The sequence below is a fragment of the Mobula birostris genome, chromosome 11 (assembly GCF_030028105.1).
Source record: "Mobula birostris isolate sMobBir1 chromosome 11, sMobBir1.hap1, whole genome shotgun sequence".
Lineage (NCBI taxonomy): Eukaryota > Metazoa > Chordata > Chondrichthyes > Myliobatiformes > Myliobatidae > Mobula > Mobula birostris.
Window position 1 is genome coordinate 10,159,014 of NC_092380.1, and position 18,976 is coordinate 10,177,989.

Below are 18,976 nucleotides of genomic sequence, written 5' to 3' on the forward strand. Positions count from 1 at the left end.
TCACGGTCGCTAGACCGCCGTCTTCCTCCTTTCATTGGCCATCGGCCTGTCGATCAAATTCTTTGCCACGTAAGTGGCTTACTGCTGCCAATCGCACAATTCCCACCTCTTTTCCTTCCTCTGGTCCCAGACGGAAGGACTATACAGATGCCTGAAATGATGGCAATAATTAGATTTTTTAAAGGAAGTTTAATTTTCATGTAATTATATTTTAAAATCAGATAAAAAGTTCTAGAAAGGATGTAAGAATAAGCCTGGAAATTATCGGTTGATGAGCCTGATGTCAGTAGAGGGTAAGTTATTGGAAGGTATTCTAAGGGACAGTATATGTAAGTATTTGGATAGACACAGTCTGATTGCATGCGACCTTGATTTCAACATTTAAGAGAAGTTTGGATAGGTACATGGATGGTAGGGGTATGGTCCCGGTGCAGGTCGATGGCAGTAGGCAGTTTAAATAGTTCGGCAGGGACTAGATGGGCCAAATGGCCTGTGTCTGAACCGTATTTTTCTATGACTAGCGATTGTCAGTGTGGCTGTGTGTGTCTGTGGTAGATCGTGTCTAAACAATCTTAATTTTTCGAGGAAGTTACCGGAAAAGTTATGGAGAAAAGGCAGTGAACGTTGTCTACGTGGACTTTAGTAAGGCTTTCGACAAAGTCATGCATAGGAGGCTACTCCAGAACATAGAACATAGAAAACCTACAGCACAATATAGGCCATTCGGCCCACAGAGTTGTGCCGAACATGTCCGTACCTTAGAAATTACTAGGCTTACCTATAGCCCTCTATTTTACTAAGCTTCATGTACCTATCTAAAAGTCTCTTAAAAGACCCTATCGTATCCACCACTGTTGCCGGCAGCTCATTCCATGCACTCACCACTCTCTGAGTAAAAAAACTTACCCCTGACATCTCCTCTGTACCTACTCCCCAGCACCTTAAACCTGTGTGCTCTTGTGGCAACCATTTCAGCCCTGGGAAAAAGCCTCTGACTATCCGCACGATCAATGCCTCTCATCATCTTATACACCTCTATCAGGTCACCTCTCATCCTCCGTCGCTCCAATGGGAAAAGGCCGAGTTCACTCGACCTATTCTCATAAGGCATGCTCCCCAATCCAGGCCTTGTAAATCTCCTCTGCACCCTTTCTATGACTTCCACATCCTTCCTGTAGTTAGGCGACCAGAACTGAGGACAGTACTCCATGTGTGGTCTAACATTACCTTTCAGCTCCTAAATTCAATTCCACGATTGATGAAGGCCAATACACTGTACGCCTTCTTAACCACAAAGTCAACCTACACAGCTGCTTTGAGTGTCCTACGGACTCAGACCCCAAGATCCTTCTGATCCTCCACACTGCCAAGAGTCTTACCATTAATACTACATTCTGCCATCATATTTGACCTACCAAAATGAACAACCTCACTCTTATCTGGGTTGAACTCCATCTGCCACTTCTCAGCCCAGTTTTGCATCCTATCAATGTCCTGCTGTAACTTCTGACAGCCCCCCACACTATCCACAACACCTCCAACCTTTGTGTCATCAGCAAACTTACTAACCCATCCCTCCACTTCCTCGTCCAGGTCATTTATAAAAATCACGAAGATTCGGTCGCTTGACATTCAGAATGAAGCAGTTAATTAGATTCAGCATTGGCTTAATAGGAAAAGCCAGAGAGTGGTAGTAGATGGTTGTCTTTCAGACTGGGGGCCTGTGTCTAATGGTGTGCTGCAGGGATTGTTGCTGGATCTGGTGTTGTTTGTCATCTATATTAGTAATTTAGATGATAATGTTGAAAACAAGATCAGCAAATTTGAGGATGATACCAAGATTGAGGGTGAAGTGGTCAGCATGTAGCAGGATCTGAACCAGCTAAAAAAAAATGGTAGATGGAATTTAATACAGTGGGATGTTGCACTTTGGGAGGGCAAACCAGTGTAAGAAAAATAACAGAGAACGTTAGGTCACAGAGGAGTGCAATGGAACAAAAGGATACTTTATTAGGAGTTTGAAGAGATTTGGCACGTCGACAAATACACTCAAAAACTTATATGGTTGTACCGTGGAGAGCATCCTGAAAGGCTGCAACACTGTCTGGTATGGAGGGGCTACTGCACAGGACCAAAAGAAGCTGCAGAAGATTGTAAATCTAGTCAGCTCCACCTTGGGCACTAGCCTACAAAGTACCCAGGACATTTTTCAGGAGCTGCCTCAGAAAGGCAGCGTCCACTATTAAGGACCTCCAGCACCCAGGGCATGCCCTTTTCTCACTGTTACCATCAGGTAGGAGGTACAGAAGCCTGAAGGCACACACTCAACGATTCAGGAACAGCTTCTTCCCCTCTGCCATCTGATTCCTAAATGGACATTGAAGCTTTGGACACTACCTCACTTTTTAATATACAGTATTTCTGTTTTTGCACATTAAAAAAAATCTATTCAATATACGTATACTGTAATTGATTTACTTATTTATTATGTTTTATTTTATCTATTATTTTTTCTTTCTCTCTGCTAGATTATGTACTGCATTGAACTGCTGCTGCTAAGTTAACAAATTTCACGTCACATGCCGGTGATAATAAACCTGATTCTGATTATTGAGCAGTTTTCTTGACCAAGCTGCGCACATCTTAAATTCAAAGTAAATTTATTGCCAAAGTACACGTATACAACCCTGAAATTCATTTTCTTGTGGGCATACTCAATAAATAATAACCAGAACAGAATCAGTGAAAGACTGCACCAACTTGGGCATTCAAGCAGAACAGTCTGCAAAAGATGACAAACTGTGCACATACAAAAACTAATTAATAAATAAGTAATAAATATCAAGAACATGAGATGAAGAGTTCTTGAAAGTGAATCCATAGGTTGTTGAGACATTTCAACAATGAGGCGAGTGAAGTTATCCCAACTGGTTCAAGAGCCTGATGGTTGAGGAGTAATAACTGTTCCTGAACCTGGTGATGTGAGTCCTGAGGCTCCTGTACCACCTTCAGCAGCACATCACACAAACCAATCTTCCATCCTTGGACTCACTTTACACCGCATGCTGTCGGACCAGTGCTGCCAGGATAATCAAGGACACGACCCACCGAGCCAACAGACTTTTTGTCCCTCTTCCCTCCTGGAGAAGGCTCAGGAGTTTGAAGACTCGTACGGCCAGATTTGGGAACAGCTTCTTTCCAACTGTGATAAGACTGCTGAACAGATCCTGACCGGATCTGGACTGTACCCCCCAAATATCCGGACCTGCCTCTCGGTTTTTTTGCACTACCTTACTTAACACTTTTCTATTTATGATTTATAATTTAATTTTTTAATATTTACTAATTTTTACTATTTTTAATATTTGTAATCCAGGGAGCGGGAAGAGCAGAATCAAATATCGCTGTGGTGATTGTACGTTCTAGTATCAATTATTTGGCGACAATAAAGTAAAATAAGGTAAAGTAAAGAGAAGAGAGCATGACCTGGGTGGTGGGGGTCCCCGATGATGGATGCTGCTTTCCTGCGACAATGTTTTGGGTAGATGTGCTCAATGGCGGGGAGGGCTTTGCCTGTCCCGCATCCACTGCCTTTTGTAGGATCTTCCGTTCTAGGACATTGGTGGCTCCATATCAGGCTATGATCCAGCTAGTCAATATACACTCCACTACACAGCTGTGTAAGTTTGTTAAAGTTTTAGATGTCATGCTGAATCTTTGCAAACTCCTAAGGAAGTAGAGGCACTGTTGTGCATATTTCATAATTGTACTTATTATTGACCTACAGTGTGGAGTAGGCCCTTTTGGCCCTTCGAGCCGCGTCGTCCACTGTTCTGGACCCAGGACAAGTCATCCAAAATAATAACACCAAGGAATTTAAAGTTGCTGACCCTCTCCACCTCTGATGAGGACTGGCTGAAGGACCTCAGGTTTCCTCTTCTTGAAGTCAATAATCAGCTCCTTGGTTTTGCTGACATTGAGTGGGAGGTTGTTATGGCACCACTCAGCCCGATTTTCAGTCTTCCTCCTACATGCTGATTCACACCACCTTTGATTTGGCCAGTGGTATTGTCAGCAAACTTAAATATGCCATTGAAACTATCATAAATGTAAAGCAAGTAGAGCGGGCTTGATCTCCATTTTTATAGATCCATTTGGGACACCTAATCTCTCAAAGCATTTTTTTTGGATTTCTTCTCCATCCTCATTAAGTCTAACTCAAAGTAAATTTATTATCAGAGTACACATATATTACCAAGCACTACCTCCAGAACCAGTCTCTTGCAGGTAGTTACAGTGAAAAACAAATAGAATTTTCAAAAAATTATACATAAACAAAGACTGACATCTAGGGGGGCAAAACGGTGTAGTGGTTAGCTTTAGCAGCAGCTGTCAGACCAGGGTTCAATTCCCACCATCTCCTTTAATAAGTTTGTATGTTCTTCATGTGACCATGTGGGTTTCCTTTCACATTCCAAATAGATGTACTGGTTAGGGTTAATAAACTGTGAGCATGCCATGTTGACACTGGAATCAGAAGGGGATGCCCCAAGAACATCAAGACTTAGTTTCACTGAATGTTTCGATGTACTTGTGACAAAATAGTGCTAATCTCAAGCAACTAATGTGAAAGGCAAATTGCAAGTAGAAAATACTGAAAACATCAAGTTGTAGAGCCCTCGAAATTGTGTTTGTAGTTCGTAGAATCAGTTTGTAGTGGGTTTCAGTAAATTATTACACCTCAGCATTCAGGCTTTTGAACTAGAGATAACTTCACTTGCCCAGTCACTGAACTGTTCCCACAAGCTATACTCTTCAACTCCCTTTCAATATTTAGAGCTAATTTATATTATTGTGTTCTTTTGCATTTGGAGTTTGTCATCCTTTGCACTTCAGTTGTTGGCCCATCCGGTTGGGTGCAGCCTTTCAATCATTTTGTGCTTCTTGGATTTACTGTGTACGTGCGTAAGGAAACAAATCTCAGGATTGTCTTGAACATTCTATTATAAATTTACCTTGAAATTATCCGTGTCCATGCAGGAGCCCAATGGTTGTTGGAGTTCTTGAATCTGGTGTGGGACCTAAGGTGGGGTCATGGCCTATATTGGACAGGGTGATGGGCACTGTTTTCTTGTGGTAGCACACCATACAATGTATTCAAATCGTAAAGATCCACAAACCTGACTGTCCAGGCCCAGGTAAGCCTATTCTCAGCCTGCTCCTGCCCCACTGAACTCATGTCCTCGTACATCGACTTCATTCTATCCCCCTTGGTTCAATCCCTTCCGAGATCTGCAACACTTCTCCAGCAATTGGGTGTTCAAATGCATTCAATGGTGGGGAGGGCTTTTCCTGTGATAGACTAGGCTGTGGTCACCACTTCCTGAGGTTGTGTTTCTATAACAGCCTGTGTCCAAAGCAGTGAGGACACTCTCCACTGTGCATGGATAGAAGTTTTCAAAGTTTTTGGTGACATTTCTATTAAGTTCAAGTTCAAAGTAAAATTTATTGTCAAGAGTACAACCCTGAGATTCTTCTTCCTGTGGGCATACTCTGCAGACATATAGGATAATAACTGTAAACAGGATCAATGAACAGCACTGTGCAAATGAAAATATAAATAACAAGGTTTCAAAGGTAACTTTTGATGGCAGACAAATGCATATAATATACATCCTGAATTTTTTTTTCGCAACCATCCACAAAATCAGGAGTGCTCCCAAAGAATGAATGAGTTAAATCTTAGAACCCCAAAGCTTCCCCTCCCATGCGTAAGCAGCAGTATGATCCCCCTCCCTGACCAGCAAAAAAAAAGCATCAGTACCCACCAGCAAGCATCCAGAAAAGCAACTGACTTGCAGTACCCCAAAGACTACCTATTTACCTGGTATTTGACATACCACAGGCTCTCTCCTGTGGGAAAGGTGCCTCCATTTCACAGCAAGAGGGGAGACATAATTTGCTGTTTTACGATCCATTACTTTGCTTTTTCTGAGCTGTACTCAGGTCTCTGGGAACATAGCTAGCTCGTTGCGTTCAATCTTCCATCTGCCAACACACCGGATTCCTGCAGACACCTACCTTTGGTCCACCCATCTCCAGAGCCACAAAATCTCAGACCTCCCCTCCCCACCCGAAGGAGAGCAAAGCTCTTAGGCCGCATCCTTGTCATGTCAAATAACAGCCAGTCATGAAACCCTGAGAGCAGGTCCCATTCCTGCAAAGAACCCAAGTCAGTGTGTAATCCCCTTTTGTTCAAGAGCATTGACAGTTGAGGGATAGTAACTGTTATTGAACCTGGTGGTGAGTCTCGAGTCACCTGTACTTTCTACCTGGAGGGCAGCAGCAACTGTACAGCCTGGGTGATGTGGATCTTTGATAATTGATGCTGCTTTTCTACAGCAATGTTTCACGCAGATGTGCTCAATGGCTGGGAGTTTTACCCATGATATACTGGGCCTTTTGCAGGATTTTCCACTCTATGGTATTGGTGTTCCCATACCAGGCCAAAATGCAGCCAGTCACTTTCCACCACATATCAATATTAGTCTGCTAAGTGACTATGCTTATGCTGGAGATCATACAGGTTATTTTGATGTTGGCCTACAGACAAAACAAAGGGAACTGGATCTTTTGACCTTTGGACTAAAACTTGATAGATTGTTGTTGTTCGTCCATCCATCGTACGTCAATAAGGACCTCGACACCATTATTGGTGGTGTCGAGACTAGCGCGTGACTTGGATTTAAGTGAGGGAGAGTTGCGCAGCGTCAGCCTCACTCTCTCTTCCCAATTCCCATCTGGATCCAGTGGCAAGACAGAGTCGAGACGGCTGGAGATGGGACTAGGCGCAGTGGATGACCAGGATGTCTTCTGGGTCTTGTCCTGCTCTACACGTTCCACAACGCTTGCAGAGATCGCCTTCTTGACCGTTGGACCTTCCATTGGTCTCGTCCGCTCAATCCGCCGGAGTCTGTCTTCACATGCTGGGATAGACAACTCCCTATCTCACCGAGGGAGGGTTTGAGACCCGTCAGCTACCCTCACCTGGTTTAGCCAGCTTGTCTGAGCCGTTGCCCGGGGTGTGGCCGCTGTCGCATGCAAACAGCTACAGGGAGCCACAGATGAAAGCTGAGTGCCAGGTGGAGACCAAAGGTGGACTAACCGCCTTGAAAAGGACGCGACATCAAAAGATAGAAGGGTTCAAGATCACAAAAGCTGTTAAGCATTTGTAAACACCAGTCCTCCCTGATGTAGCTCTCAATCCAAAACTACACCAACTAATGTAAATGTGTCAATTATACTAGATCCAATTCTATGTAGAATTGTACAATATACAACATAGCTAATGTTTTTTTTAAAGCTAGGCATCATCTCCATCAGACATTAAAACAGGTGTTAATGGATTCGCAAATTTGACGGCAATTTTAAGGAAAATTCCAGTCAAAAATCAAAGTGTTAGGTTTGGGTTTGATAAGAAAACTACAAGAAAATGCTTCACAGTAATCTTGCTAGTAGTTCACATCTAGTAATTGTTGACCCACATTTTTGATTGGTATTGTTATCCCTATAGCTAAATCCAATTATGCTACAAACCCAGATGGCAAAGCAACAGGGAGAATATAGTTCTAGATGACACCATGCTAAGCCAAGAATGGGACAACTGCTATAATTACCCCAAAAGGAATGCTATACACTTTGGGAACTGTGGTGAATTAATAGCAAAGGAAATGGAAAAGCAGTTTGGAAACAAATAACTGAACACATAAAGACCAAAAATTTAATATAATTTGCTTTTTAAAAGCAGTATTTATTGACCAATTAGAATCATTGGCTCAAAATTTATCCACTTTCTTCCTTTGCAATCCGATCCTTCTTCAGTGGTCCCTGAAAGGAGAAAGACAATAGTGATCAGCAAATCACAAGACCTAGTCAGAACAAAGCCAATCAATCCTGAGAACAGTAATTCAACAGGGTAAAACAAATCTAATGACCCAAGTATCATGTGCTGTGGACAAAGGGAAACCTGTGAATTTACATTTATTTGAGATACAACGCAGAATAGGCCCTTCGAGCCACACCACCCAGCAATCGCCCAATTTAATCCCAGCCTAATCATGGGACAATTTACAATGACCAATTAACCTACCAACCAGGACTACAGGAAAAAGAATCTTATAGACAGTGGCAGAAAGAGAACCCGGGCCACCCATAAAGCATGGTAACTGCTACGCTACTGGACCAGTCTCCAGAAGACATTTAACATGCTATGCTAAGCTTACTGGAGGATGCAATACAGATAGAAGATCAGTCAGCTAACAGGAAAGAGTAGATATAAATGGATTTTTTGCTGGTTAGTAAGATGTATGAGTTGGTGCACTTTACCTGAGGTACCAAAGGAGCAGCTACAAGAATACAGTGGACAGATCTGTTCAATGGAGCTTAATGTTAAAATTGGCAGGAAAAATATAAAAGCATTTGGATGGAGATGGCAGAATCGAGAGCAAGGGGATCAATATCAGGCATACACTTTACCAAAGAGTACAGATGTAACAGCAGATGTCATTGCTCAAGCAATGGAGTGGAATACACAAGCACAATGTGCATAAACTACATTGATGAGGCCGTGCACCGTACCAACTGCATCCTTAAATAAGGCAAATGCATTAGAATGCAGTTCAAAGGTTCACAAACTAATATCTGGAGGGATTATCATAAATGGACAGGCAAAGTTCATGTCTGCTGGAGTGGGGAAATGGAGGGCTATGGTTCAAGAGCAGGTTAAGACTACTTAGAATTCAGTACTGACTATATGGGCCAAAGGACCTATTCTTGTGCTGTAGTGCTCTATGACCATCCTAGATGGGTTTGGAGATCTGATCTGAAAGGAATCCCCTGTGGGAGGATACCAAATTATGGATAGACGTTTGCCACCTAAGCAATTTGGGCCCAACAAAACTTTCTGCACACGTCATGATTCATTGAAACTCCAAGGAAAAGCAGAATCTTTAAAGTAAATTCTTGATACACAATGAAAAGTTGCTAGGATACGTAGGAATATGAAGTTCACTCTAACCAGATTAGTACTATCTCAAAACGAAGTATATAGCAAGTTTGAGGAGTAAGCAGCCTAATGAAAAATCACCTTCCCGTTAACAGCCCAAGCACATTCAGCAGATGAAAGATCACACAGGCTTTTTGCTCTCTGCCCCGTTTGCAATTCAGTAAAGACTGGTTATAAAAAAAAACAAACAATTCTAAGAGCCACTCACCATGAATGCCTTCTTCTCTTCAATAGTCTGGAAGCGACCGTGACCAAACTTGGAAGAGGTGTCGATGAATTTCAGGTCTATCTTCTCCAAAGCACGACGGCTTGTTTGAACCAACAGTGACTGCAGAATTCAGAGTGAACAGTAAGCAATCTGCAGAAGGAACTGCTGGCCAAACTTGAACAGATCGATCCCAATCAAACAGTCAACATATTCACAAACTTGAAATACAGATATTAAGACTACACTTCCACTAATTAAGTGGGCTTTATAATCCTAGCAATTCTACTGTCCAAGAATACAAGTCTTCCACACTGACTGCAACCAGTCAAGATAATCATGTTCCAACAATGCCAATGCACCCAAATCCCATGAATAAACCTGCTATTAATCTCTTCTGCCTCACCCTAACTAAAGGAAGCTCCATTAATGGCAGACTTCAGAGCAAACTATCATAACTCAGCAGGATTAGCATACCATAGAAATAAACTACCTACCCTGCATTGGAGGTATCCAATCATGACCAAAGTCCAAACATTTAACCCAGTATTCTTTATGATTCTCATCTGGCAGTCCAGTACAATAACTAGTCCTAAAACTTTCAGACCGACTTACAAGTCACACGTTTATTTAACAGCCTGGCTCCAGGGATTCCTTCCAAATTGCCCACCTGTAAAAATAGTGGAAACCAACAAGATACAATAAAACAAAGAGGCAGTCACCTTGCGCAGAGTGAGCACACGCTTCTTGGTACCAACTACACAGCCTTTCACCATCAGGAAGTCATTGGTCACCTCACCATAGTGGGGAAATCCTCCCTGTTGGAACAATGAGAGTAACCGTTAGAACCTAAGGCTTAAGTTGACGGCCCACATAAGTGGAATGCCACTGACATTCTGTTCACTCACCAGAGGATTGATGCTCTTGTCTGTCAGATCATATTCAGTAGAAGCATTGTTCTTTACTAATTTGCCATCCTTTTTCTGGAAGCCCGCTCCAATCCGGTAGATCTGCAAAGGGGTTATTTCTATTAGACTGCAGCTCTAAAGGGATTTGGCACAATAGGAATGCCAAGATACTAATCTGCACTGAGCTGTAGACAGTATCATGCCAGCTGTACTAACCCAAGGTGCAGAAATCAAAACCTAGTCACAGGAGATAATACTACTTCATCAATTGCCACCTGAAAGGATTTCACCAGTTATATAAAAAAATTCAGTTGTCTGCATATAGATTAAAATCAACAATCTGGTCTTTTTTTAAAAAATGGACATTTGAGAAATTCACTTAGGTGAGCAAGCAATGTCAGATCACATTGTAGCAAAAAACGAACTGCTTCAGAAATGTCAGCATCTGAAATCCTCCCCACAGTTTAGCCAGTTTCAAAGCTCAATGACTGAGCAAAGACATTTGCTTTAGAGCATCCTCTTAACACTAAATCCTGCCATTTCGATCACAATACTTGCCTTCTTGTTGATCTCAGTGCGGTGGTGGTAACCCTTCTGACCAGCACGAGCAACAGAGAAAGCCACACGGGCAGGATGCCAGGCTCCAATACAGGCAACCTTGCGTAGACCTTTGTGAGTTTTCCTCGGCAGTTTCTTTGTGTGCCATCGGCTTGTCACACCTTGGGAAAAGAAAGGACAATCATTAAAGATGTGCAGTCTATAAGATACAACTCTTCATCTCATGGGAGATCTCAGAAGGAAGGCAGCATGGAATGGTTCCTCATCAGAATCAGGTGCCATTACCAACACTTATTCCATGTTATCATCATAGTATACTCCCAATGAAGACAGAGCATTGTATTATACTGAAGACCAATTCCGTACTTGATAAAGCCTTGGATAAGTTAACTTCCTGGCGACTTAAGAATTAAGCATCTTAAATTAAGTGAGTATGCTGCCTACCCTTGAAGCCATGGCCCTTGGTTACACCAATGACGTCGATCATCTCATCTTGACCAAATATGGAATTGATAGAAACCTGCTGTTCCAGCTTCTCTCTTGCCCAGTCAACTTTATCAGCAATTGTTCCACCATTCAACTGGATCTCCATCATGTGGGATTTCTTCTGGCGCAAAGGAAGCAAGCGCATCTGTAGAAAGTAGAAATCAAAGATTAGAGCTGAGCTCTGAAGGACAACAGTACACCAATTACCCATTTCTTATATCATCCTCCTCAAACCTCCAGTGGCAGTCTACACTTGCCCTACATTTCCAAATGAGATAGGTTACACCGGCCTACACCTGCTTAGAGCAATTCCATATTCAGCACTAATCTGACCTGCAACCTATTCTCTCCACATTCCCAGCAGGGGTTCCCAACCCTTTTATGCTATGGACAACTACGATATCACCCACATTTCTCAAATATTCATTTATTATTTCTTTTTGTATTTGCAGTTCGTTGGTTTTTATCTGCACATTGGCTGTTGTCCATCCTGTTGGGTGCAGTCTTTAACCTATTCTATTGTGTTTCTTGTATTTATTGTGATTGCCTATCAGAAAATCTCAGCATTATATATGGTAACATATATGTACTCAGATAATTTGAACTTCCATTACCCTCCAAGCTACCCCGATTGTAAATTAAAATGCTATTAAATTCTTCCAGTAATACTCAAATATCACTAATGCAGCTGAAGATTGAGATTATGAAAAGTTCTTGATTTGAAAAGTTAAATATAATGATACTGTTATCCACCTATGAGTCCACATGTTCAACCACCTTAAATGCATGGCAACAGGTAACAAAAGCCCATGTGCACAACCCCAATTACTATTTCTCCATTGTTTCCAAATATTCCACAGCCCAAAGTTGGACAGAAGTTCTCATATACACATCTATAGCCAAATATCCCATCAGCAGTCAACTGACAACACAGCATTAAAATGAAGTGAACCAAACTGTACATTCCTAGACTGTTTCAAGGCTTCACACATAAAAAATGTTGGTGAACGCAGCAGGCCAAGCAGCATCTATAGTTAGAGGTACAGTTGACGTTTCGGGCCGAGACCCTTCGTCAGCCCTGCTGCGTTCACCTGCATTTTTTGTGTGTTGCTTGAACTTACAGCATCTGCAGATTTCCTCATGTTTGTTGTTTCAAGGCTTTGCAGTTTGATGTTTAATATGTGAGTTCTGCTCAATTTTTGTCATGTACCTAATTTGTTTTTGCATGATATTCGTTTTTTTTTTGTTTTGTGACTGTCTGCAGAAAAGAATCTCATGGTAATCTGCATACACACTTTGATAATGCGTACTTTGAATCTTTGGCCAACTATCACATGTAAGTATTATGAAGTTGTCACCACCTATAACCCTTAAAGACCCCATGACCAGGCCTTACAATCACAGAACAGTGAACAAAAAGCTGGGGTGGTGCCCCATCTAAAATGTAGAAATGAAAAGCAATAAAAATCCACTATTGTGAAGATTTCACTGACTTTTTAGGCTATGTATGGCATCGTACAAATACAATCGCTTCATGAAAAGCAATTACAGAGACAGTACAAGCCAAAAGCAAGATGTTTTATACTAGATACCAGATAGTTAATTAGGTCAAGTCCCAAAGCTTACCTGTGTGTGAGCAATGATGCGAATTACTTGACAGTACTTCTTCATGCTGTTCAAATCCTTCTCCAGCTGTTTCTTGCCATCCTCATCTTGCCATTTCTTGCAATACTTTGTGAAAGCCTTCTTTTTAGATTTGTACCTTCATGAAGAGACAAAAGAACATTGGCGCGACCCCTCATCACACGTAGTGCGAGCGGAAGGAATCAGCACCACCAAGAAGGTGCGGCTCATTGTTGGTTTCAAAGGACATTTTCCTCCCAACAAGCAGAGCCAGAGCTCATCGAACTGTGTTTCCACAGTCGAGCGGAGCTGCTGATAATCAAATGCAAATTTTAGCACCATTCCGCTTAGAATAATTTACAGAAGTGACGCTAGAATTGTTTGGCATAGTTACCAGTTCTTGTAGAAACGCCTCTTGCATTCATCACTCATGTGCTCCGCAAATATAGTTTTAAAAGTACGAAGACCACGTGGAGTTTCAACATAGCCGACAAGGCCAATGATTACCATCGGAGGAGTTTCAATCACTGTAACTGCCTCTACCACCTCCTTCTTGTTCACCTCTGCAAGAAATTATCAGAAATATTAACAACTTGTATTTTTCCCCTAGCAATATCACATCTGGTTGACCCAGTCATGGGAACAGCTCTGATTCAGCTGGAAGAATAGACAACCCCACCCGTCAAACGACACAATGCCTCTACCACTGCAGCTAAGCCACATGGTGCTGGCGAAGAACAAAGAAAAAAAAGTTACCAATGGCAAAATCATACAAGCCCATTTTTACCACACTGGTCAGGAAACTCGACATTCAGCAAAAGCCACTACTAGTGACTGTTTTATGTCCGCCCGTCGAGTTTATCATCATGTGTAGTTACACAAGCCATCACTTTAAGCCAAGGGTTCCCAATCTGGGATCTGCTGACCCCTTGTTTAATGATAACAGTCATGGCATTAAAAAGGTTGGGAACCCCTGCTCTAATCCAGTTGTACAAACAGTGCCATTTTCAACCACATATTTTAAGTGTTATTAATAAATTATAATAAATGTACTTTGTAATTCATTGTTCACGCCAACAAATTATATCTGCCTCTTACCCTCATCATTCAGATTAACACAACTGGGAAGTTACACAATTTGAAGTTCAACAGGTCCATAAATCAAGTGAACTAATGTGAAGTAGCAGCTTTATAACAATTGTTGCACAGAGCAGACTAGAATAAGCCCATTGTATGACCAAGTCTTACCTCACTGCCCAAGACCCTAAACTATACGTCGGTGCATGAATGAACAGCACCTCATAATGCTGTTCATTAGACCTCAAAATTAAAAGTTCAAAGTAAATGTTATCAAAGTACCATATACAACTGTGAGATTCATTTAAAAGAAGATTTAAAAAGTAATTTTTAAACCATTTTCTGCAGCCCACAGAAAGTCACTGAAGATCAGCTGTGCCAGTTTCAATTACATTCTAAGTAGACACTGGCTGTGGATATGTACCTAGCATGTCCTTCAATGCCTACCTTCCAAGTTCAATTGTTGATGTGCACTCGCTCAGTACACATGGGTCAACTGTATTCAGTGGAAAACACATCAAAGTTGCTGGTGAACGCAGCAGGCCAGGCAGCATCTCTACGAAGAGGTGCTGCCTGGCCTGCTGCGTTCACCAGCAACTTTTATGTGTGTTGCTTGAATTTCCAGCATCTGCAGAATTCCTGTTGTTTCAGTGGAAAACGATGGCTTGAGTGGGAATCTGGCTGCCACTGTTTTTGATCAACTTATCTTTACTGTAATCTGGGGTATACTTCCGTAGGAAATCAGCATCCATCATCAGCGATACCCACCACCCAGGTCGTGCTCTCTTCCCACTGCTGCCATCCAGTACAGCCTCAGGATTCTCACCACCAGGCTCAAGTCGAGCCTCGGGATTCACACCACCAGGCTCAAGAACAGTTACTACCCAACCATCATGCTCTTTCTTGAACAAAAGGGGATAAATATCACTCACCTGCCCCATCATTGAGATGCTTCCCACAAAGGCCTCTACAACTTCATCTCATGTTCTCATTATTTATTGCCATATTTATATTTGCATTTGCACAGTTTGTTGTATTTGGCACACTGATTGACCTTGCATTGATCCTGTTAGTTACTACTCTATGAATTTGTTGAGTATGCCCACAAGACGATGAATCTCAGGGTTGTATACGGTGATATACATGTACTTTGATAATGAAATTTACTTTGTACTCACAAGGATACAAGTAACAGACAGTATAGGAGATGGGACAAGCGTAAAGGTCTGGAACTCAATGCACTCCTGGGCGGTGGAAACAAATTGGAGCTTTTCAACTGGGAATGGTGCAGGAAGGCAAGAGAAAACCATTTACTTTCCAAATAGAATATAGGGTAATGTGACCAGATTCAATTCCTTGAAGAGCCAGGTCAACAAGCAACATGTCTACATCTTGTCAGTTTCAAGAAAACAGGCCCTTCAGCCCAACTCTTCCATGCTGACTAAGGAGATACTCGCAAAATTTCCACAACCAAACTATTGTAGGAACTCAGCAGGTCAGGTGGCATCCATGGAAACCAATGAACAGTCAATATTTGGGACCGGACCCCTTCTTCAAGACTGTCTGGCTGCACTTGGCCCACTGCTGTAAAATTTTAAGCACACAGCAAACAACGATTGCATGCAACCTGCTTGGTATTGATTCTTCCATAGACTAAGAGTGCAATATGGTACAAGCAGGCACTAAAATGCAGGCATAGAGCTTACTCAGATAGTAAGAATCAAAAGCAATGGGTCCTCACAGCATGAATGCTTACAAGACATCGTGGGGGAAATTTAGGTCACTGGTTTAAGACATGAGACTTGGAACATTATTAGAAGAGGCCAAAGAGATAACACATAGCAGGGGAGGAACAAAGATGCGCATGGCCTACTGCTGAGTTCCCTCTGTTCTTAAACCACACACGTGAATATTAAACCATTACTCACTGGATCCAGGCCTGTCGACATCTCGCACGATGTGGGTCATGCCGGCTTTGTACCCCAGGAAGGCCGTCAAATGGACAGGCTTGCTAGGGTCATCCTTGGGGAAGCTCTTCACCTTCCCCCTGTGCCTGCTGCTCCTTTTGCGGGGCAGGAAGCCCAGGGAGCCATGCCTGGGAGCCGAGAACTTACGGTGAGACTGAAAGATGGGCAAAGACAAAAAGAAAAGTTAACTAGATACGTGTTGCTGCATACAAAACTACACCCCTTGGAGGTGCAGAACTATCTCAATACAGGAGTTGGTGAACAATCAACCAACTCGACAGACTGAAATCCCCGATATTCCGCCCTCCCCGCCTACTACAGAACCGCCTTTGCAGACCCAGTTTATACGAGTCCATTTTAGAGTAGACCAATTCACCCTTCAACTAGTTTTAACACGAGAAATATCAGCTCCGAACAAGAATGGGATGCGCGTAACAGCCCTGTATTCAAACCGCAGAGGATGAACAAAGAGGATGGCTCCGATTTTAATCGGATTTGCTGTCAGCGAGTGATCGCCATTTTGTACCCCTCACAAGAGGGTAAAGCTGTCATCGAGCACCTTTAACTTTAAAACATCCGATCAATATAACGTTAATATGTTTAATAAAGGCGGCTGAAATAATTTGGCAGCAGCAGAAAAGCGCTAGGTACGCGGATGGCAGTGATTCACATCAGCTTATTTTACACAACTCACCATTCCTCAACCAGGCCTGGCAGAAAGAGAAAACTGCGCCCCGCGTTCGCCCTTTTATACCGGGGCGTGACGTCACTTCCGTGAACTACTCCGCCTGCGTCATATTATACTTATTCGCGCTTAAAACTTTAAACTTGGAATTATTTCCAATATATTAAAGTATTTTTCCATACTTTAGTATTTATCCCGCATTCCCTACAATGTTCTTTGCCTCCTACGTGCAAAGGGATGGTTGTAATTTTTGGATATATTTTTCACCTCTGCAAACGTTTTTGAAGGAAAAAATACTGCTTTTTTTTGACAGAGCAAAGTTCTCATAGTCAGCAACGCGGAACAATAACAGCTCTGTAAAGCTCCTTGCAACTGGAGTTCTCAACCTTTTTTATGCCATCGACCCCGACTATTAGCCGAGGGGTCCGTGGACCCCAGGTTGGAAACCCCTGCCTTGCCTGCAAACACTATTATGATTTATTTCACATCCACTGTTTAATGTCTTATCTGAAGGATGGCAACTCCAATTAAAAAAATAGCATTCTCCCAGTAGCAGCGCATTTTGCCTAGACTCGTGACGCTGGAGTCAGAAGCAACGCACACAAAATGCTGGAGGAACACAGCAGGTTAGGCAGAATCAATGGAAATGAATAAACTGATGTGGTTTACTGGACTAATGAAAGATTTTGGCCCGAAACTTGGACTGTTTATTCATTTCCATTTGTCTGGATCAGGGGTTTCCAACCTGGGGTGCAGACTCCTTGCCTAATGCTATTAGTCCATGGCATAAAAAGGTTAGGAACCCCTGGCCTAGACTATTGTGCTCAACTCCAATAAGCTATGAATCTACTACACTCTGATTCACGAGTGAGGGTACTGTCTACTGACCCTACCAGATAGTAGTTCTGTTGTCTATGTTTAATTGTAGAAAAATAATTCCTTAATGTTCCCTTATCATTGAAATTACACTATAATTTTTGGGTGGCTCTTTACCATTGCATATTTAATGTTTCAGTAATATTTGAAGATTAATTGGCTGCTGTATTTGAGTATGTGGGCACGTAAGACATTCGACTAGTGACCTGAAGGTCATGAGTTGGAGCCCCAGCTGAGGCGGCATATTGTGTCCTTGAGTAAGGCACTTAATCACATATTGCTCTGCGACGACACTGGTGCCAAGCTGTATGGGTCCTAATGCCTTTCCCTTGGACAACATCAGTGTCGTGGAGAGGGGAGACTTGCAGCATGGGCAACTGCCTGTCTTCCATACAACCTTGCTCAGGCCTGTGCCCTGGGAACGTAAGCACTGTTGTAACAAGTTTATTGTTGCCTTCCTGTCAGCTTGAACTGGTCTGGCCATTGTCCTCTAACCTCTCCCATTAACAAGGCATTTCCACCCACAGAACTGCTCCTCGCTGGATTTTAATTTTGTTTTGTTTTTCTCACCATTCTCTGTAAACTCCAGCAACCGCTGTGCATGAAAATCCCAGATCAGATTCTGAAATACTCAAACCACCCCATCTGGCACCACAAACATGATAAAATATGCAGATGCTGGAAACCCAAGCAACACTCTCAAATTGCTGGAGGAATTCAGCAGGCCAGGCAGCATCTATGGAAAAGAGTACAGTCGACATTTCTCCTCAGTCCTGAAGAAGCATCTTAGCCCGAAACATCGACTGTTTATTCATTTCCATGGATACTGCCAGGCCTGCTGATTTCCTCCAGCATTTTGTGTGTGCCGTCTGGCACCAACAGTTATTCCATAGTCAAAGTCACTGAGATCACATTTCAACCACAATCTGATATTTGGTCTTAACAACATATGATCCTCTTGACCATGTCTGCATGCTTTTATGATTGATTAATTAGATATTTTCTTTAATGAGCAGGTGTACAGGTGTACCTAATAAAGTGGCCACTGCATATATTTTGTCCTTCCTTCATGAAGGTGATACTCTTTTATTTTTTTGCATATGGAATGTTGGAATTGCTGAGGTGAAGCATTTATTTCTTTTGGCTTCGTGTTTGCAGCAGATAACACACCCATTCTCCTTCATGGTTGGAAAATGCTGATCTTAAAGTTAATGATAAAGATGAGCTTTATTTGTCATGTGTTCACTGAAAGACACAGTAAAAAGCATCATTTCCATCAAATCAGATCAGCCAGTATTGCACTGGGGGCGACTGCAAGTGTCGCCAGGCTTCTGGTACCAAAATAGCATGCCTGCAACTCACTAACCCTAACTGCTACGTCTTAGGGATGTGGGAGGGAAACCAGAGCACCCAGAGGAAATCCACGCAGTCACGGGGGGAACATATCAACTTCTTGCAGGCAGCGGCGGGAATTGAACCTCGACTTGGTGGGGTCCATTAACACACACAAATCGCTGGGGGAACTCA

At 42.4% G+C, this 18,976-nt stretch overlaps 1 protein-coding gene, 1 long non-coding RNA gene and 1 other non-coding gene across 3 annotated transcripts; 1 reads left to right on the forward strand and 2 right to left on the reverse strand.

Annotated features, from left to right (window-relative positions):
• The first annotated feature begins 132 nt into the window (after positions 1-132).
• LOC140204802 (uncharacterized) lies at positions 133-13,888 on the forward strand. The gene is made up of 3 exons (XR_011887710.1): positions 133-293; positions 3,377-3,460; positions 13,455-13,888. It is a non-coding gene; the product is annotated as an uncharacterized lncRNA (long non-coding RNA).
• On the reverse strand, positions 7,780-16,676 carry rpl3 (ribosomal protein L3). Its single transcript, XM_072271608.1, has 10 exons — positions 16,583-16,676; positions 15,850-16,042; positions 13,239-13,407; positions 12,848-12,983; positions 11,180-11,366; positions 10,736-10,896; positions 10,178-10,279; positions 9,992-10,087; positions 9,273-9,392; positions 7,780-7,887 (listed from the first exon to the last, which is right to left on the reverse strand). The coding sequence occupies exons 1-10, from the start codon at positions 16,583-16,585 to the stop codon at positions 7,843-7,845; spliced, it is 1,212 nt and encodes a 403-aa protein (XP_072127709.1). The 5' UTR covers positions 16,586-16,676; the 3' UTR covers positions 7,780-7,842.
• Positions 10,962-11,056, reverse strand: LOC140205644 (small nucleolar RNA U83B). Its single transcript, XR_011887912.1, has one exon. It is a non-coding gene; the product is annotated as a small nucleolar RNA U83B (small nucleolar RNA).
• Positions 16,677-18,976: the final 2,300 nt, after the last annotated feature.